Source organism: Podarcis melisellensis (genome assembly GCF_964234715.1).
Source record: "Podarcis melisellensis genome assembly, chromosome: Z".
NCBI classification, from domain to species: Eukaryota; Metazoa; Chordata; class Lepidosauria; order Squamata; family Lacertidae; genus Podarcis; species Podarcis melisellensis.
The window spans coordinates 2,669,891-2,689,133 of NC_138547.1; the positions used below are offsets into that span (position 1 = coordinate 2,669,891).

General features: G+C 46.0%; 1 protein-coding gene across 7 annotated transcripts in view; it reads right to left on the bottom strand.

Moving 5' to 3' along the window:
• DAB2IP (DAB2 interacting protein) overlaps nucleotides 1-19,243 on the bottom strand; it is a 305,802-nt gene that overhangs the window by 174,361 nt on the left and 112,198 nt on the right. For all 7 annotated transcript variants that reach the window (XM_081896336.1, XM_081896334.1, XM_081896335.1 and 4 more), the window contains exon 3: nucleotides 1,365-1,483. In XM_081896336.1, coding sequence (XP_081752462.1) covers nucleotides 1,365-1,483 — 119 coding nt within the window. The remainder of the gene's footprint in view (nucleotides 1-1,364; nucleotides 1,484-19,243) is intronic.

Genomic DNA, 19,243 nt, shown 5'->3' on the forward strand with positions numbered 1-19,243 from the left:
TACAAGAGGTTATGTTCTCTTAGGCACAAACCAAGGTGCCCTTTCAGAGGTTCCTACACTTATGCCACACCTCAGATGCCCCTAAAACAGACACAGGTTGTGCAGCTGCTGTTTTTAAAAGCAGCAGCAGCACTTAGCAGGGCACCCAGATGAAATTTTGGAACAACCATGTTTGCTTGAAAGCTCCCTGGATAATTAAGCATCCCTGATAGGAAAACCCACAGATTAGCACCGGATTCTGTGGACAAGGTAGGACTAGAATGTTGTGCTCCTCTTCACAGAAATATTTTCACCAAATCTTAGCAAGCAAGTCTTCTCCCCTCCCCTTCAAAATAAAAATGGAGAATAGGGTCACTCTGAACAACTCTCTTGGACCTCAACCCCCCCCCAAGTTGAAAAACAAAGTCACTCAAGGTATTGGGGTGGTTGTGGCAATTACACCTATGCCCACAATCCGAAAACAATCCGATAAGCTCCCAAACAAGGTGATACGAGACCTGTCACAACTTGCTCAATATTTCATCACGTGCCTCATCTGGTGCACGCAAAACGCATCCCTTTGGATCTAACCACAACACACCCTTCTAGATACAGTGGTACCTCGGTTTAAGAACAGTCCTTTTACGAACTATTCGGTTTACGAACTCCGCAAAACTGGAAGTAGTGTTCCAGTTAGCGAACTTTTCCTCGGTCTAAGAACGGAATCCAAATGGTGGAAGGGCACCATCAGCGAGAGGCCTCATTAGGGAAAGCGCGCCTTGGTTTAAGAACGGATTTGGTTTAAGAATGGACTTCTGGAACGGATTAAGTTCATAAACCGAGGTATCACAAAAATCCACATTGCCCTTCTGTTCTGGTACATCAAGGGAGGGGGGGGGAGTCTCAATGACCCTTGGCACCACATACCAAGATCCCAACCCACCACACAGTAGTTGTCTGTGGGAGATGTGCGCCTCATTGCTAATCAAACACATCCATCAGTAGGAAAGGGCGATTCTTAATGCACCGTAAATCTCCCGCACTCTTGCATTTCCAGTGCCAGTTCAACAAGCTGGTCGGAAACCGAGGGTTTCATTTTGCCTCTCCCCGACCGCGCCATAGGCAGGTTCCCCATTTACACTGGACGTATTTCTGCAACACGCGTATACGCAAAAGCATAAAACAAAATTTTCGCGAAGGAAGCGTGAGGTAAGAACGAATCTAAACCATCATTTGGTGTAATTAAATGAGCCGCCACCAGCTAATCAGCCCGGCCCTTCGCTCTGGATTTGGCCTGAGGTGAGCGCACGACCCAGGCAGCAGGGAAAGGAAACCAGTGCCCTCGTTTGGGCGCCCACAGATGCACGCGCCGCCGGGCCCCTCACCTTTCATTGTCCACGTTCTTGAAGCCAGGTAGAATGTGCCGGAAGCTGCTGTTCCTGTCGAGCTTGGGTTGGCTCTTTGTCCTTTTGATGGAGCCTTTAAGGCGCCGGCTCAGGAACCCCTGCGGGGAGACAGAGGGAGGAGGAAATTACCGGGACGGTCAGGGGACAAGATGCGCATCCGTTCGGGCGAGTTCTGAGCCCTGGCTCTCCCGCGGCAGCAGTGGGCACCGTGAGGGCGGGGGGTAGGTGGGAGGGGGGGAGGAATGCTGGCTTCTGCCGAGATGCCGCGGCACAAATATTCCATCCAGCCCCTGCTCAGAGAAGCCGGCGCTGCTACGTTGGCGCGAGACTCCCCTAAGCCTCGGTTGCCTTAGCAACCACCCGCTCTCACACACCCCTTTTTCAAAAAATGCCACCGAGATACAAGACAAGCATATTGCAACTCCTGGCACATCGAAGAAACGCTCTCGTGTGGGAGGTAGTGTGGGGCAGAAGGGAGTTTGATCTGTCACTATGACCGAGAGACCCCGTGCCCACCGCGGGGGGGGGGGGGAGGCAAAGGTGAGAGACCTTGTGGCAATGGAAAGGTGGGCAAGTTGACCAACGTTCAGCTGGGAATGTGAGTTGGAATCAAACACACACACACAAAAGCATATGAGATCACCTTTGAAATGAAAACCTTGCGGGAAAGGTAGCTGCAGAATTGAATGCGGCTTTAGAGATGATAGATAGATATAGATGTGAGATTAACCCTTCGAATGCAAACCTTGGGAAGAGGTACCTACAAAACTGAATGGGGCTCCTGACTTAAGCCAACTCCATGGGGTCCCACCCACTGAAAGTCCAAAGAGAGATGGAAAAGCAAAAAGCCATTTTCAGAGAGAGGCACATGTTCCATTGCTCTGTTTCCACTAACAGGCTGAGCTGTGTGGTTCTAGAGTGCCACCTAGGGAGGCAATACCAGCCCACCTGAACCCTGAGTGTTCCATCAGCTGACACTCCCCCAAAGGGCCAATCACAGCCCCCATTAAAGACCCAAGTTCAGGGCTTTCCTCTCAGTATGAGCAACTCATCTCTAGTGTGGGGACATCCGTTAAGCTCCTGCTCCCTTAGGTCTAGCACACCTGATTTCAACTATGTATTTCCCTCTGGCCCTTTGCATCCTTGTTTGGTGGTCTGAGATTTGGGCCTCCTTGGGACCACATACCTTAAAAGGTAAAGATACCCCTGTCCTTTAGGTCCAGTCGAGGATGTCTCTGGGATTGCGGCGCTCATCTCGCTTTACTGGCTGAGGGAGCCGGCGTACAGCTTCCGGGTCATGGGGCCAGCAGGACTAAGCCACTTCTGGCGAACCAGAGCAGTGCACAGAAACGCCGTTTACCTTCCCGCCAGAGCGGTACCTATTTATCTACTTGCACTTTGACGTGCTTTCGAACTGCTAGGTTGGCAGGAGCAAGGAGCGAGCAACGGGTGTTCACCCTGTGGCGGGAATTCGAACCGCCAACCTTCTAATGAGCAAGTCCTAGACTCTGTGGTTTAACCCACAGCGCCACATAACTTACTATATAATAAAATTGTAAAGTCTTTTAATCACCATGTTAGTTTATTTATTTGCCTAAAAGCATTCCTAAACCACTTAATATTTTAAATCTCCAAGCAGCGTGCAGGATACGAACATAAAAACTGTCACTAGGAATGGAGTCCCTCTATCCATAGGCAATCAGAGTGCAAGGCACCTTCAACATAAAATCAGGGAGACTTATTGCCTCTGTGCCCAGCTTGTGGGCTTCCCAGAAACACCTGAGTAGCCAGGTATGAGACCAGGATGCTAGAGAAGAAAACCTTTGGATCTCCTCAATGCTCCAAGCTCTTGTCGCACAGTTCTTTTCATGCAAAGTTCATATCTTGGTGCAAAGTCCATATCTGGAGTTGAGGCAACATTAAGGGCATAAGCCTGAACTTGAGAGAACAGGATGGGTCTTGAAGAGGCAACTGGAAGAATATCAGACTCTATCTCATTATCCAGCTACAGATAGGTAGCCGTGTTGGTCTGCCATAGTCAAAACAAAAAAAATTCCTTCCAGTAGCACCTTAAAGACCAACTAAGTTAGTTCTTGGTATGAGCTTTCGTGTGCATGCACACTTCTTCATTATCCAGCTTTAGCCAAAGAAGAGAACTGCAATTAACAGACTGTAGCCAGAGTATGTCAGGGTAATCCCTGATCTCCATAAAAGAGACTTCACCAAGATAGTAACTTCAACATGTTTTGTGCAGTAGCAAATTTAAAAGTGCAGAGTCCCTTCATGACAATCACAGCCACCTCCACTTCTCAGATTATACAACCTCATTAGTTTATATAATAATTTTATAATTATGCAATAATTAGGAATGCATTGTGACAATCAATGCATACCTCCATGCATTGCCTTTCAGCTGGATCCAGTATTTTCTCTGCACATCAATGGGCAAATGATTTGGAGAGCCCAATGACTTCTTCTGGAGTGACATTGTTCCATTTTATGTAACCTCAGAACTTGCACCCTGTTCTCTTGCCTTGTGTTTTCCGTGTTCCAAGATGCTTAGCTTTGGAGCACACAGGATGCCTTCTCCTCAGTGTTCTTCCCATGCGTTTTCTCTGGGGAGACCCTGGGAGCCCATCCTCAGTGGCCGACTCACCTGTTTTCACTCTGACTCCAGTTGACACACAGAATGAGAAGACTTCAGCAGCTCGAAAGCTCCTTTTCCCTGCTGATTGGGTGGCCTGAGGACGCTGGTGGCAAGGGACCCCTCCAAAGGCTCTGCCATAGAAATAGCAGCAAGTCTTTGACCTCCTACAGCCCCTGATTGCTACAACTCTGGACTATAACTCCCATCAGTCACAGGGGCTGATGGGAGGTGTAATCACAAACATCTGGCCTGCATCACACTTTGCCTACATGGCACACTGTGTAATCCTCAATGCGCACCATGCTTGGGCCTCCCATACATCTTTGGGGTCACTGTCACAGTGTGCTCATCCACGGCTGGACACCCCTGCCTTCCATGAAAACCACAGTGGGCTTAAAATATGCCGATTGCGATCTTCATAGCTATAGCTATGCCCCCATGGTCAGATCCAGCAATGTTCCTGAATGCCAGTTGCTGGAAGCAGCCCCAGGAGCGTTCCGTGCTGTTGTACTCAAGCCCTGCTTACAGGTTTCCCACTAAGGCATCTGGCTGGCAACTGTGAGAACAGGATGCTGGACTAGGTGGGATTCCTTTGGCCCAACCCAGCAGGCTCTTCTCGTGTTCTTTTCCCAGGCACTCAGTTCCTGGTGCTGGCCTGCTCTCTGTGCAATGGCAGATATTGTGGGCAGATTATTGGAAAGTGGCGCATGAGAAACTCAAGGTCTTCAGCGACACTTTTCCCTTTTTGAAAGACAGGAGAACATACCAGCTGACTCTATTCCTTTATCTGTCTGCCTTCTCCATTCAGGTAATTGTACCTTCCTTATCACCATGGCTACAGAGAACCTGAGGAAATCATATAACGGCATTGTTCAGTGTGAGGGGAAGTGTCTGTGTTTGCGTGTGTGTGCTTGCGTGCTGTCCAGGGAGAAATCCACACAGGCATCCTCACCAGACCACCTTTATCCAACCAACCGGAAATTTCTGGCAGCCCAGTGGGGAAGCTGTGACCTTCCAGATGTTGTGGGATACAAATCCTATGAGCCCCAGCCAGCAATGCCAATGACCAGGGATGATGAGAGTTGTAGTCTGGCAACATTTGGCAGGGCACAGGTTCCCCATTCCTCTGTGGGTTAAATGGACTGGCAACTGGATCCAGCAGGAATCTTCACGTGGCTCCCCTCTACCCATGGTACAAGGCATACAGTGGTACCTCAGGTTAAGAACTTAATTCGTTCTGGAGGTTTGTTCTTAACCTGAAACTGTTCTTAACCTGAAGCACCACTTTAGCTAGTGGGGCCTCCTGCTGCCATTGCACGGTTTCTCTTCTCATCCTGAAGCAAAGTTCTTAACCCGAGGTCTTATTTCTGGGTTAGCGGAGTCTGTAACCTGAAGAATATGTAACCTGAAGCGTATGTAACCTGAGGTACCACTGTATTGGCATATTGTTGTGCACACCCCAATCTCCAAGTGGTCAATGGAGACTGTACTGTTTTCGGAAGACATGGCTTTATTTACACATCTATACAACCTAAGCATAGGATGGAGGGACTCATAGCATTTATTCCCTGACAGATCTTGCTTGCTATTACGGTTCCTGGGAGGCCCCAAGTTTTGGGTCCAGCACAAAACAGACAGGTCTCGGTGTATCCAGCTTCCAGCAGCAGCCCAACTATCTCACACAGCTCTCTTAGGCACAGCTCACCTGATCTATTGCTCCATGGTATTCAGAAGCATTGCTGCCTCTGATCATTGAGGCAGAGTATAGCCACCATGACTAATAATAATAATAATAATAATAATAATAATAATAATAATGAAGAAGAAGAAGAAGAAGAAGAAGAAGAAGAAGAAGAAATTTTTTTATTTATACCCCGCCCTCCCCAGCCAAGACCGGGCTCAGGGCGGCTAACACCAGGTAAAAACAATTGCTTAAAATACAACTTAACAACAGGATTAATATACAACATTAAAATGCAGCCTCATTTCAGTAGAAACTCAAATCAACAACTTTTTGGGGATGAAAACATCAAATCTTCACCAAGGCCAGCTATCCAGACTGGTCCTACGTGGGCCAGAAAAAAGTCCCCAAATAGGGGTTCCATCACAGAAGGAGAAAGGAAAAAGGAAAGAGGGGGAGGGGATCAAGTTGATCCCAAGCCAAAGGCCAGGCGGAACACTGATGGCCTTATCCTCCTCTGTGAATCTCTCCAATCCCCTTTTAAAGCCATCCAAGCTTTGGCCATTGCTGCTTCCTGTGGGACAGAGTTCCATTGTTAATGCTGGGACCCCCTGCAGCCTATGCTCAGGTTGTATAGATGCGAAAATAAAACCATGCAGCAGGCAAAACACCACAGTCTCTGCCGATGCTTATTCCAAGGTAACCAAAGCTTGGGTAAGCATCTGGAACCACTAAATTCTCTCACCAGTCAAAGACTGGGTGTGTGCAACAATATTTTAAGCATGCATAAAGTACGTGGTTGGGATTCTTCCCTCCTCCTGCAAACCAACAAACAAACCCACAAAAACAAAAACAAACAAGCCTGTCACAAGATTTCTGACAATTCATGCACTTCTAGGGCATTACAAAGTTTGGAGCCTTTTCCAAATCAATCTAATAATGTTCATGTTTAAGCATCTTCAGCTTGCCTTGTATAAAATGTGGGAGATTTATTTTCCGATGGAGAGCACTAGATCCCAATCAGAAACACGCTTTTGAAACCCCAGACACAGGCACGAGAGTGGGAAGACGAGTGTCTTTGAGATTAAAGGAGATAATAATCGCCAACTGACAGAAATTTATTCACCCTCCTATAAATCTAAACTTCGACATCACTTTCTTCAAGCATAATCATCCTGGCTTGAGTACTTGCTATCAGCAGCAAATCATAACGCGTGCCCTGTTTTTTCCCTTCCTCTCGCCTGCCTTTTATAGGGCAGAGGCAGCTTTGAGAGGGGATGAAAGGAAATAATTTACAGCAGACCTTGACGATGCCCCCTGTGATTCAAGGGGACCCCTTTGAGCCCACAAGCAGGGCAAGAAAGTAAAAGCCCCCTCTTGTTGCTGCTCCGGGTGTTCAGAGGTAGACTGCCCCTGAAAAAGGAGGCTCCATGCATAAGGGCATCTGAAGAGCCTTGTTCTTGAAGCAGATCATCTTGACCAGGGCCAAGTTCAAGGTGCTACAATTTATATTTTTCCAATTCATCAATACCTCTATTTTTGCAATAATAAGAGCACAAAGAGTCCATTCATAATAAGAGCACAAAAGAGCACAATAATAAGACTACAAAGAGTCCATTCATATTGTCCCTTTGTTAGATTCCATGTGCTGAGTATATAATTCAAAAGGATATTTTCCTCTGCAAATTTAAGATTATTCCATACAGTCATGTTGATTGTCTCTATTACTTTCTGTCAAAAATTAATCAATATAGGACATTGTACAAACATATGTTTTAGAGAAGCATTATCTCTGTTCCATCTCCGGTAGTTAGATGTCTTAGCTAGTCCTTTCATAAACAAGTGTACAGTAATGGGTCCAATTAGTTCTAAATATTATTTTTCATTGAATGAGTCCTATTCTGAGGGCCAGAGACACCCTTATTATAGAACTTACCCAATCTTCAACAATTTAACAATATTTGGAATTCATTTTTATAAATACCGCATTAGGTGAATGTCTGGTTAACTGCAATAACAATTTTTGTTGTTGTTGTAATGCATACAATTTTTTGTTGCGGTTCTGTTTTGTTTTCCAAATGGGTAATATTTCTTTTATTCTTCTTTTTTGTGTCATCTTACTCTGTGCGCTTGTAATCATGTACAGTCGTACCTCGGCTTACAGATGCTTCAGGATGCATTTTTGGGTTGCAGACCGCTGAAATCCGGAAGTACCGGAACGGATTACTTCCGGTTTTCGGCGGTCGCGCATGCACAGAAGCGCTAAATCACACTTTGCGCATGCGCAGAAGTGCCGAATCACAAGGGCGCCCCTGAGAGGCTGGCGCCCTGGCGCAATGAACCACTAAGACCAATGGGAAAGACGGCTCTGGCTACCATCTCTTTTTAGCTGGGGGTGCTGGAAGGATGTAATCTGCCACCTTCTGCAGGCAAAGCATATATTCCACCCCTGTGCCATAACCCCTTCTTGCTAATACTGCTGAATCCAAATGAATTCATATTAGTAGCCAATCCCAATACGATAAGATGCCAAAGTGGACTCTGTTCCCGCACCTGTTGCCTCTTTTTCTGAATTTTGGGGAAGTGTGCTTAGAGTTGGACGTGCAATACTGTACATCCTTACTGTGTCCCCTTCTGCTGATGGGGAGAAGGATAAGTGATAAACACCAGACTCCAGCATAAGTGCAACCATTATAACCAGAAAAGTCAAAGTGCCTATAATGACATTGGCTAGCATTCACTTCTCCCCGTTTTCTTCTCTCGTGCTAGACATTATACCATGAGCTTCTTGGAACAGAAGCTTGTCCCTTCTGATACGTGCTAGATAGCACTAAGAGCAAGGAAGGCTCTGAATAAATCATAGAATTGCAGAGCAGGAATGGATGCCTGAGGTCATCTAGTCCAACCCCCTGCATTGCAAGAATCACAACTAAATAATCCTTGGCCAATGGCTATCCAACCTCTGCTTTAGAGGAGAGTCTGCCAGCTGTTGAGGCAATCTGTACCATTTAATAATAATAATAATAATAATAATAATAATAATAATAATAATAATAATGAATTTGTACCACATCCATCTGGCTGGGCTTCCCCAGCCACTCTGGGTGGCTTCCAACAAAGATTAAAAATGCATTAAAATGTCACACATTAAAAGCTTCCCTAAACAGGGCTGCCTTCAGATGTCTTCTGAATGTCAGGTAGTTGTTCTTCTCTTTGACATCTGAAGGGAGGGCGTTCCACAGGGCGGGTGCCACTACTGAGAAGGCCCTCTGCCTGGTTCCCTGTAACTTGGCTTCTTGCAGTGAGGGAACCACCAGAAGGCCTTCAGAGCTGGACCTCAGTGTCTGGACGGAACAATGGGGATGGATACGCTCCTTCAGGTATACTGGACTGAGGCCATTTAGGGCTTTAAAGGTCAGCACCAACACTTTGAATTGTGCTCGGAAACGTACTGGGAGCCAACATAGGTCTTTCAAGACCTGTGTTATGTGGTCTTGGCAGCTGCATAGCCCTCAGAAAGATATTCCTAATGTTTAGTTGGAGTCTTTCTTCTTGTCATTTGAATCCATTGGTTCAGGTTCTACCCTCCAGAGCAGCAGAAAACAAACTTGCTCCATCTTCCAGTGTGGTGGAGTCTCCTTCTTTGGAGGTCTTTAAGCAGAGGCTTGACAACCATATGTCAGGAGTGCTCTGATGGTGTTTCCTGCTTGGCAGGGGGTTGGACTTGATGGCCCTTGTGGTCTCTTCCAGCTCTATGATTCTATGATTCCATGTGATACCCCTTCAGAAATTTGAAGATGGCTATCTTATCACCTCTCAGTCTCCTCTTTTCTAAGCTAAACATATCCAACTCTCTCAACTGTTACTCCTAAGGCATAGTTTCCAGACTCCAGATCATCTTGGTTGCCCTCCTCTGCACACCTTCCAGCTTGTCAATATCCTCCTTAAACTGTGGCACCCAGAACTGGGCATGAGACTCCAGGTGGGGTGCGACCAAGGCAGAATAGAGCAGTACTATGACTTCCCTTGAGCTGGACATTCTACTTCTGTTGATGCAGCCTAGAATTAGCTTTTATTTTTCCTGTAGCATCACACTGTTGAGCTTGTGGTCAGAGCTTGAGGTCAGAGCTTGTGGTCTACTTAAGACCCCTAGATCCTTTTCACATGCATTGCTGGCAAGCTAGCTGTCCCCAATCTTATATTTGTGTATCTGTTTATTCCTAAATAACAGTAAACTTCACTGCATTTCATGCTTTTCCAAAGCTTGAAAGGATAGGAAGTTTATTGGAAAAAAATTCACTATATATATGGTTTCATATATGTATTTAAAAATCATGCTTATCTATCATAATTTCCGGGATAGTTTGACATTAAGCAAAACCCCAGTCTCTCCAAGCAATGCAAAATACCTTTGCTGCATCTATATCCAACCATTCTGATGACTGTTAATAATGGGGCACTATGGGTTTTTCTTTTTTTAATACGATAAGGAAGCATAGAGAGACCCCTGCCCTTTCTACAATTGCATAAGTATTGAACAATCTCCTCTCGAAGAAGCTGGAGAAGATGGCAACAAGATCCGCATATTGTTTTCAATAATTTAATTGCAAAGCCCCCAAGACAGTACGTATGTTCAAAACACATCCTGAATATGTGGAGATCTGCTTGGCAATCCATCAATCTTCTGCTCACCCCGATGGCTTCCCTCCCTCCTTCCCTCCCTCCACATCTTTCCCTTAGCATCTAAACATTTGTATTTTTGTATCTGTGAGTGAACAGCATAGATTTTGTGGCAATTAGGATTAGTAATGATTTTGTACCTACTTGTTTAGCACTGGAATTAATGCAGTATTTTAATTTGTCCCTCCAAATCTTAACAAACAAGAAACGATTCTAAAAACACCACTCTGGCCATTGGAAGCTATAGTGGTAAAGAAAGAGAATATGATAGAAGGGTGGACAACTTGTAGAAATTTATTAAAACAAGAGGGAGGAGAGTATAAATTAAAAGAATTTAAGGAATTATCAGGAAAAGTAACATGCAATATCATCATTTGAACAAAATATTTAAGAAAGATAAGATACGAGGGTTTGGGGAACAAATATCACATTTGGAAAGAGACCTGTTGGAATGTAATATAAAAGTGTATAAAATATAACTGGAATGGGAGACAAAGGATGAGCAAGCAAAATACTCAATGATACATTGGGCAATAGATATCGGTCATAATATGGATATGGAAGCATGGGGACAATTGTGGAATATGGATATAAAATTTTCAGCATGTTATGGTCTAAGAGGGGACGCGGGTGGCGCTGTGGGTTAAAGCCTCAGCGCCTAGGACTTGCCGATCGAAAGGTTCGAATCCCCGCGGTGGGGTGCGCTCCCGTTGCTCGGTCCCAGCGCCTGCCAACCTAGCAGTTCGAAAGCACCCCTGGGTGCAAGTAGATAAATAGGGACCGTTTACCAGCGGGAAGGTAAACGGCTTTCCGTGTGCTGCGCTGGCTCACCAGATGCAGCTTCGTCATGCTGGCCACATGACCCGGAAGTGTCTGCGGACAGCGCTGGCTCCCGGCCTCTAGAGTGAGATGAGCGCACAACCCTAGAGTCTGTCAAGACTGGCCCATACGGGCAGGGGTACCTTTACCTTTACCTTTTATGGTCTAAGAGAAAATTATATGAAAATGATATATTGATGGTACCTAACAATGAGTAAATTGGCAAAAATGTATAAAGCCAAATCAAATGTAAAGAGAAAGAGGGTTCTTTTTATCATATGTGATGGTCTTGTATAGGGTTACCTGATGTCCCTGGTTCCCGGGGACAGTCCCCAAATTTGCAAATCTGCCCCTGGACAAATTCCGTCCCTGGAATGTCCCCAGATCTGCAAATGTGTCCCTGGGAAACATGGCAGTGGCAGCCTCAGCAGATCGGTGCCAGCCTGGTAGAGTAGTTGGCTCTGGCTGGCTTCAGGAGCTGCTCGCTGCCATGGCGCCCGCCATTTTTCCTGTGCCATGGCAGCGAACAGCTCCTGAAGCCAGCCAGAGCCAACTGCACTACAAGGCTGGCCCCTTCTGGGCAACGGCTCCCTGCCCGTGACTCTTGAACCTCCCCCAATCTGCCAAAACTAAGGGGGAAGGGGGCAGGAGATCGAGAAAGGCTCGGGAGTCATGGGCGGGTGGTGCACAGTTGCCCAGTTTTTTTTAAAAAAACTCATTTATGTTTCATAGGGTGCAAAAGAAGGGCTTTGCACCTTTATACAATATGCACATGTGCCTGGGCCCAGGGTCTTTTGCCTCACCGTCCCCACAACTGACTCCCTGTTGCTACTCAGCTTCAAAAAAAAAAAAAAGGGTCGCCGGATTCATTGAAAAATATCTGGTAACCATAGTCTTGTAGTAAGGTTAAAACTTACTTGGAAACGATATACATAGTGAATTGAAATGATGTTTAAAATAACGTTTGTAGAAAAAAACCCCAGACGTTTTCCTTTTGGGAATTATAGGGACAGAACTACTCAAACTGTATAGAAATTTATTCATATATGTGACTACAGTGGCAAGAATGCTACTTGCTCAAAAATGGAAAGAAGCAGAACTCCCAGCAAAAGAAGAATGGATACAAAAACTTATGGAATATGCAGAAATGAAAAAACTTACTAGAAAAATAAGAAATCAAGATAACAAACTTTTTTATAAAAGAATGGAAATGGTTTATTGACTATCTACAAATAAACTGTAAACAGATAAGAACATGGGCAGGATTACTGTAATAACCTGCAGTTTTGTAAGAGTATATATTTAAAGTAAATGAATAAATGATTAAGTTAATTTTGATATGCAGAAAATATTAAAAATAATTTTAAGGAACTGCAGAAAGAGAGGAAAATAAGTCAAGTTTTGAAATGTTAAAATGATTATAAAATTATTGAAATGTATAAGATTGAAAATCATAAATGAAATATTTTTTAAAAAATTATTCATAACCAGGGTGTCAGTCTCATTTGCTTTCCATAACTATTTCCACTTCTTTAACTAATATGAACACTTAGGACTGATATAGCACTTCCCAAATTCATGCAGTATTCTAATAATTCTTACACCAAACTTGCAAGGTAGGTCAATAGTATCATCATCCCCAACCCCATTTGTAATGTGTGGTGAACTGTAATGGTTAGATTAGAGTGTCAGACTAGGACCAGGAAAACCAGGGTTCAAATCCCCCACCCATGCATGAAGCTCACAAGGTGACCTTTGACCTTTGGGTCACTGCCTTTCAACCTAATCTACTGCTCAGGTTTGGTGTTGGGATTAAATCAGGAGGGGAGTCATACAGTGGTGTAGCGTGGGGGGGTGCAGGGGGGCCGGCCGCACCGGGCGCAACATCTGGGGGTTAGGGTTAGGGGGCGCAAATCCACAGGTTAGGGGGTGCAAATTACTTGCCTTGCCCCGGGTGCTGACAACCCACGCTACGCCACTGGAGTCATATATACACCGCTTTGAACTCCTTGGAGAGAAGGTGGAATATACATGCGATAAATAATAAATAAAAACCTTATAGCGTAGGGCCTGGCCTTATTTTACTGGGAGGGCGAAGTGGTGGACTGAGGAGAAAGAGATTTATGCAAAACCACCTGTGGAGTTCATGGCAGGTGTGGCTCTTTGGGTATGGCCAGACAACTAGCCACTGACATGACCACTAGCCATGCTGGTTGCTGATGGGAGCTGGAACTCCTGTGGAACTACAGTTCCTCTACCCTTATCCTTTGCAAAGGTAAGATTTTAAGTTTGTGTGTGTGTGTGTCTGTGTGTGTGTGTGTGTGTGTTTTCTGGTTCACCACTCAGGGCTAGTTTCCCAAAATACCAGCTGGAGTGACAGAACTGGACAGCACCACATCAGAACATTTGTTGAACCAAATGGGAACCATTTAGCTCGGTTTCCATTTGTTCCAGAAAACAGCAGAGAGAGGAATGTATGGGATTTCCACTTGTACTAATCTCTACCATTTGGGGTGGGTGGTGCCCTTGTCTCTGGCAGGAATTAATTGGGCAGCTGCTCCTTGATGCCCTCCCAGCCAAATGCCCTTGGTATTGTGTTGTGTTGGGCATCCCCCCCACCCCACCCCACCTGTGTGTGTGTGTGTCTGTGTGAAGCAACTACAAGAGCTGGTGACAGGTACCTTTGTATGTGGGCATGCATGGCAGCGATAACTGTTCCCCACCCTGGAATGACATGTTATGAATGAACACCTGGGGCATTCTGGGAGGATCATGGCTCTTGCAAATCAATTCCTGCCATCACATCAAAATGTAAAAAAGAAAAAGACCACTGTTGGTCAGACATCTCCTACCCCAGCCAAAGTTGGATGTAACATAATGAGTGGAACTGAAACAAAGGATTACAGAAACAAGTAGGGATTTTCATAATGAGGTGGAATACAGTGGTACCTCGGGTTAAGAACTTAATTCGTTCTGGAGGTCCGTTCTTAACCTGAAACTGTTCTTAACCCGCTGCACCACTTTAGCTGATGGGGCCTCCTGCTGCCACCACCATGTGATTTCTGTTCTCATCCTGAAGCAAAGTTCTTAACCTGAGGTAATATTTCTGGGTTAGCGGAGTCCGTAACCTGAAGCGTCTGTAACCTGAGGTACCACTGTATTGACTAAAGATGGGGGCTCACGTGACAGGGTGGAATGTAAAAAGTATCTCCTGAGAAGGAACCTTTGCCTTACCTTCTCCCTGGCACATTTGTGGGGTTGTGTGTGTGTGTGTGTGTGTGTGTGTGTGTGTGTAACAATCACTTGGGCAAATCCCCATTCGTAGCCTGAAGTAGTTCAAACCACAGACAAGTTTCCTGCCATGGTCCTGAGCAGTTTGGCCTATCTGCTGCTCTGCGGCAGAAGGGGACGACATAGGACGAGATGGTGGGACAGTGTTCTCCAAGCTACCAGCATGAGTCTGACCAAACTGCGGGAGGCAGTGGAAGACGGGAGTGCCTGGCGTGCCCTGGTCCATGGGGTCACGAAGAGTCAGACACGACTAAATGACTAAACAACAACAACAACAAAATGTGCATACATATGCATATATTAATGGGAGGAAATGCAAAATGCATTGGCATAGGTATAATGGCTTGAAAAAGTGTGCCAAAATGCATATAAAAATATGCGCATTGAGAGTAATCTGTGCAAAAACGCTGATTAATTTTCTAATGGATTTTTTTAAAAAAAGAAATTTCATGCTAGTGTGGAGAACTCAATGTAAGATTGGGAAAAATAAGAAACTGAGAGAAGCCAATATAAGTCCCCCCCCCCCCACTGCAAGATCCATCCTTGCCTCAGCACTTCTCCTTGCCACCCCCCTGCAACAAAAAAGTCCAGTATTGCTTTGGGGGGGGGCAGTATGGATGACACTTTCCAGACCTGTGATCCTGTGCAGGTGAGGGTAGAATCTTTAAGAGGAAACCAGCCCAAAGTTCCTTTGTTAAGGTTGTGGTCTTAGTAGACCATTTACATTTCTCTGTTGCCATAAAGGCAAATGGGGTTACCACCCTCACCCAGTTGGAGGCAACATCATCTTGTAAATTTAGAAGATCAATAGCCAGAATGCTGTTCATGAGAATATGGCTGAGGCTGGAAGCTGGAGACTCAGAGACATGCCTTGCTCTGTGCTGGATCCAAATATGAGTTTGGGAGCTTCCCTGGAAACTGAATGGGGAAACAAGAACTACAGGAGTGTCTGTGCTGTGAGCCCCTCCACACGATGCTCGGGTTCTATGTAAATAAAGCCATATATCTTGAAGACACCACAGTTTCTGCTGACCTTCATTCCAAGGAAAATGAACCCTGGGTAAGCACAGGCACACCAGTTCCAAGGGCTCTATGTTTAAACAAAAACGTGTATATACTCAAACCACTCCTTGGAACCATCCCATGTCTTCCAGAGCCTGCATATTCAATGAGCCTTGCATCCCCAAGCAAGGTGGAGAACTTAAAAACTATTTTTGCGCTGGGAAAACTTAGTGCAAAAAAGAGCTTTTAAGCTCTCCGCCTTGCTTGCAGTTTAATGTGAAAATCATCATCAGAGGCCTTCTTTGTGTGCCCCTTCCATGGGTAGTTCACGGGGGTAGCAACGCAAGAATGGGCCTTTTCTGCAGTGGCTCCCCATTTGTGGAATGTTTTCCCCAGGGAGGCTCCCCTGGAGCCTTCATTAAATATTTTTGGTAGAGATGCAGGAGAAGGCCTTCTCGGTGGCTGCTCCCAGCCTCTGGAACTTCCTCCCTAGAGACTGGTTCCCACCTTGTTGTCCTTCCACCAGCAGGTGTTCCAACAGGCTTTGGGAAACTGACTGCTTTTAAGGAAAGGGCTGCTGCTGCACTCTTTTTCGTCTAAACATTTGAATGGTCTTATAGATTTTATATATGTCTACAGTTTTGTTCCTTTCAATGTATGATTGTTTTTTAATTATTGTTTTTGGTGTGTGCTTGGTTCTTTAGGTCCCTGAGGCCTAAGAACCCAAGAAGAGACCTCTGGCCAGGTCAGAGCAAAGGCATGTCTTGCCCAGCAACCTCTTCTCCCAGCTGCTCAGAGGGTCTGTTGTGGGTCTCCCGCTGGATTGGGCACCAGCAGAGGGAAGGTCCTGGGCCCTGAGCGAGATGAATAACACAAGAAGAAGGCGGACTGCTAGCTCTGGTCAAGGGCCACTGCCCAGCATTGCAAAAGAGAAAGAGATTCCAGTGCCTTCCTGACATCGTTTTGTCAAATTACCCATGACACTGCCACTGACATTATCAACAGTGGCCACCAGGAGAAAGCAATGCCAGACACACACTCCGCCTGCCTGCTGCTGAATGGTTTCTCTCTCTCTCTCTCTCTCTCTCTCTCTCTCTCTCTCTCTCTCTCTCTCTCTCTCTCTCTCTCCCCAGAGCACGCTGAACTGGAGGAAAAAAGCCCAGCACAGCGGAGAAACTGAATCTGTCACCATGGCAACCCAAGTTGGAAAGAGTAGACAGAAATCAATGTCACCTCAGCGCGCAAGGAGGCGTGGCAAGGCAGAGAGATGAAGAGATGTGGCTGGAAGCGCAAAAAGGGAAAAAGGCTGACCCTGAGTCCAGCAATGTGCCAATGCCCTAGACAGAAGAGCAGAGCTAGGATGGATTGAGACAGGTGCATGCATGCAGCCTCTCAAGAGAAGTTGGGGAAAGGTGCCAAAAAGGAGAGCCCACATGCTCAGGGGACAGGAACAGCTTCCCTGTGCGGAAATACTGAATTAAGGACTTAAGAAGAAGCTGTCCTGTATCAGGCCAGTGGCCTGTCCAGCCCAGCATCCTGTTCTTACAGTGGCCAACCTGATGCCCCCACGGTGAACCAGCAAGCAGGACTCTCCTGTGGGGATCATTCACCAAAACTGAGTGTTAGAGGAGATTCTGGACATACCAATGGAAGGACTTCTTCACAAAGCAAATGTTGTTAAACCATGGGATTTGCTGTCACCAGGTACATGGTGAATAGCTACTAACTGAGGTTCCTTAGACAGAATCATGGAGGGGAAATGGGTCACAAAGGCTGCTTGGAATCTCCAGTAGCAGCGGCAATCTATATTTGGACACCAGCCACTGAGTAGCAAGGGCAAAAGAGGGCTGCTGTTCTGTGCCTAGACATGTCCTGGTTTTCGGGTGTAAAAACAGCATCAGGGGGGAAATGTCAGGGAAAATCTGGGTGTATGGCAGAAACAGCTCAAAAAGCTTAAAATCACTATTTTGGGGTTGTTGTTGTTTAGTTGTTTAGTCGTGTCCGACTCTTCGTGACCCCCTGGACCAGAGCACGCCAGGCACTCCTGTCTTCCACTGCCTCCCACAGTTTGGTCAAACTCATGCTGGTAGCTTCAAGAACACTGTCCAACCATCTCGTCCTCTGTCGTCCCCTTCTCTTTGTGCCCTCCATCTTTCCCAACATCAGGGTCTTTTCCAGGGAGTCTTCTCTTCTCATGAGATGGCCAAAGTATAGGAGCCTCAGCTTCAGGATCTGTCCTTCCAGTGAGCACTCAGGGCAGATTTCCTTCAGAATGGAGAGGTTTGATCTTCTTACAGTCCATGGGACTCTCATTTATGGTCCACCTCTCATTTCCATACATCACTACTGGGAAAACCATAGCTTGAACTATACCGACCTTTGTCAGCAAGGTGATGTCTCTGCTTTTAAAGATACTGTCTAGGTTTGTCATCGCTTTTCTTCCAAGAAGCAGGCGTCTTTTAATTTTGTGACTGATGTCACCATCTGCAGTGGTCATGGAGCCCAAGAAAGTCAAATCTCTCACTGCCTCCATTTCTTCCCCTTCTATTTGCCAGGAAGTGATGGGACCAGTGGCCATGATCTTTGTTTTTTTGATGTTGAGCTTCAGACCATATTTTGTGCTCTCCTCTTTCACCCTCATTAAGAGGTTCTTTAATTCCTCCTCACTTTCTGCCATCAAGGTTGTGTCATCTGCATATCTGAGGTTGTTGATATTTCTTCTGGCAATCTTAATTCCGGTTTGGGATTTTTCAGGTTAGGTGTCCCTTAAAAAGCTCAACGATTTTGCGGGTGTCGGGAATTTTATTTTTTTGAAATAAGGCAACCATATCCCTTGTCTGTCATATGGGTCCAGAGTGCAGTTCTCTAGACAGCAATATTTAAACAGTCTCCTGGCAGGTTGTCATATTAAATCCAGGCCGACGTGCAGATCGCCTAGCCAGCCTTCACTAAAAGGTGCTGAGGAAATGTCAAGCGCTATTACTGCAATTATGATTCCACACACACTGATCAAAACGGGTAAAATGAGGATTAATATTCCCTATTAGGTTTCCTTACAGCCTTGCTTTTGAACTGTCTTTCCCTGTGGGCTCTAGGAAATGAGAGATAATTTAATATTTCTGGCATAGCAGCATGGGGCGGAGTGGGGACGGCAGGGAGTGGAGCTCTCTGGAGTGTGAGGATGCTTCTTAAGCTCTCCCCAAGGAGGCTCCCAGGCCCACGGCCAGCCCTACGATGAGGCAAAGTGAGGCACCTGCCTCATTCAGGAGATGTTGAGGTGCAGGGAGTGGCCAGAGCTGTGTGTGGCATGTGGCCTGCCCTGTACATATGCCAGGCTGTTGCCCTCAAGTGCAGTGGAAGATGTTTCACCAGTACTGGGTTAATATTCAACTACCAGTGTTGAATCTTGTCCTTTGCCTCAGGTAGCAAAATGTCTTGAGCTGGTGCTTCCAAGGCCCTCCCTGAAATTGTGTCTGAATACAAAGCAGCGTTTGGGAGTGTGAGGTGGAGAGATTTATCAGGTCAGGAACATCACAGATTCTGAGACTTCAGGGCCCAAATCTGAGACCTGGGTATGCCCCCAGGAAGGTCACAGGAGCAGGCCCTAGAGGTGGAAACTAGAGTCTGCCTTTCCTTAGAAACCCGCCTGCCTCCAATCCAGGGTGCAGCACAGAAGAATAGCAAGGGAGGGAAAAATAAATTCAGTTCACATTAAAGGGGAAACCTACCAAATTTGCA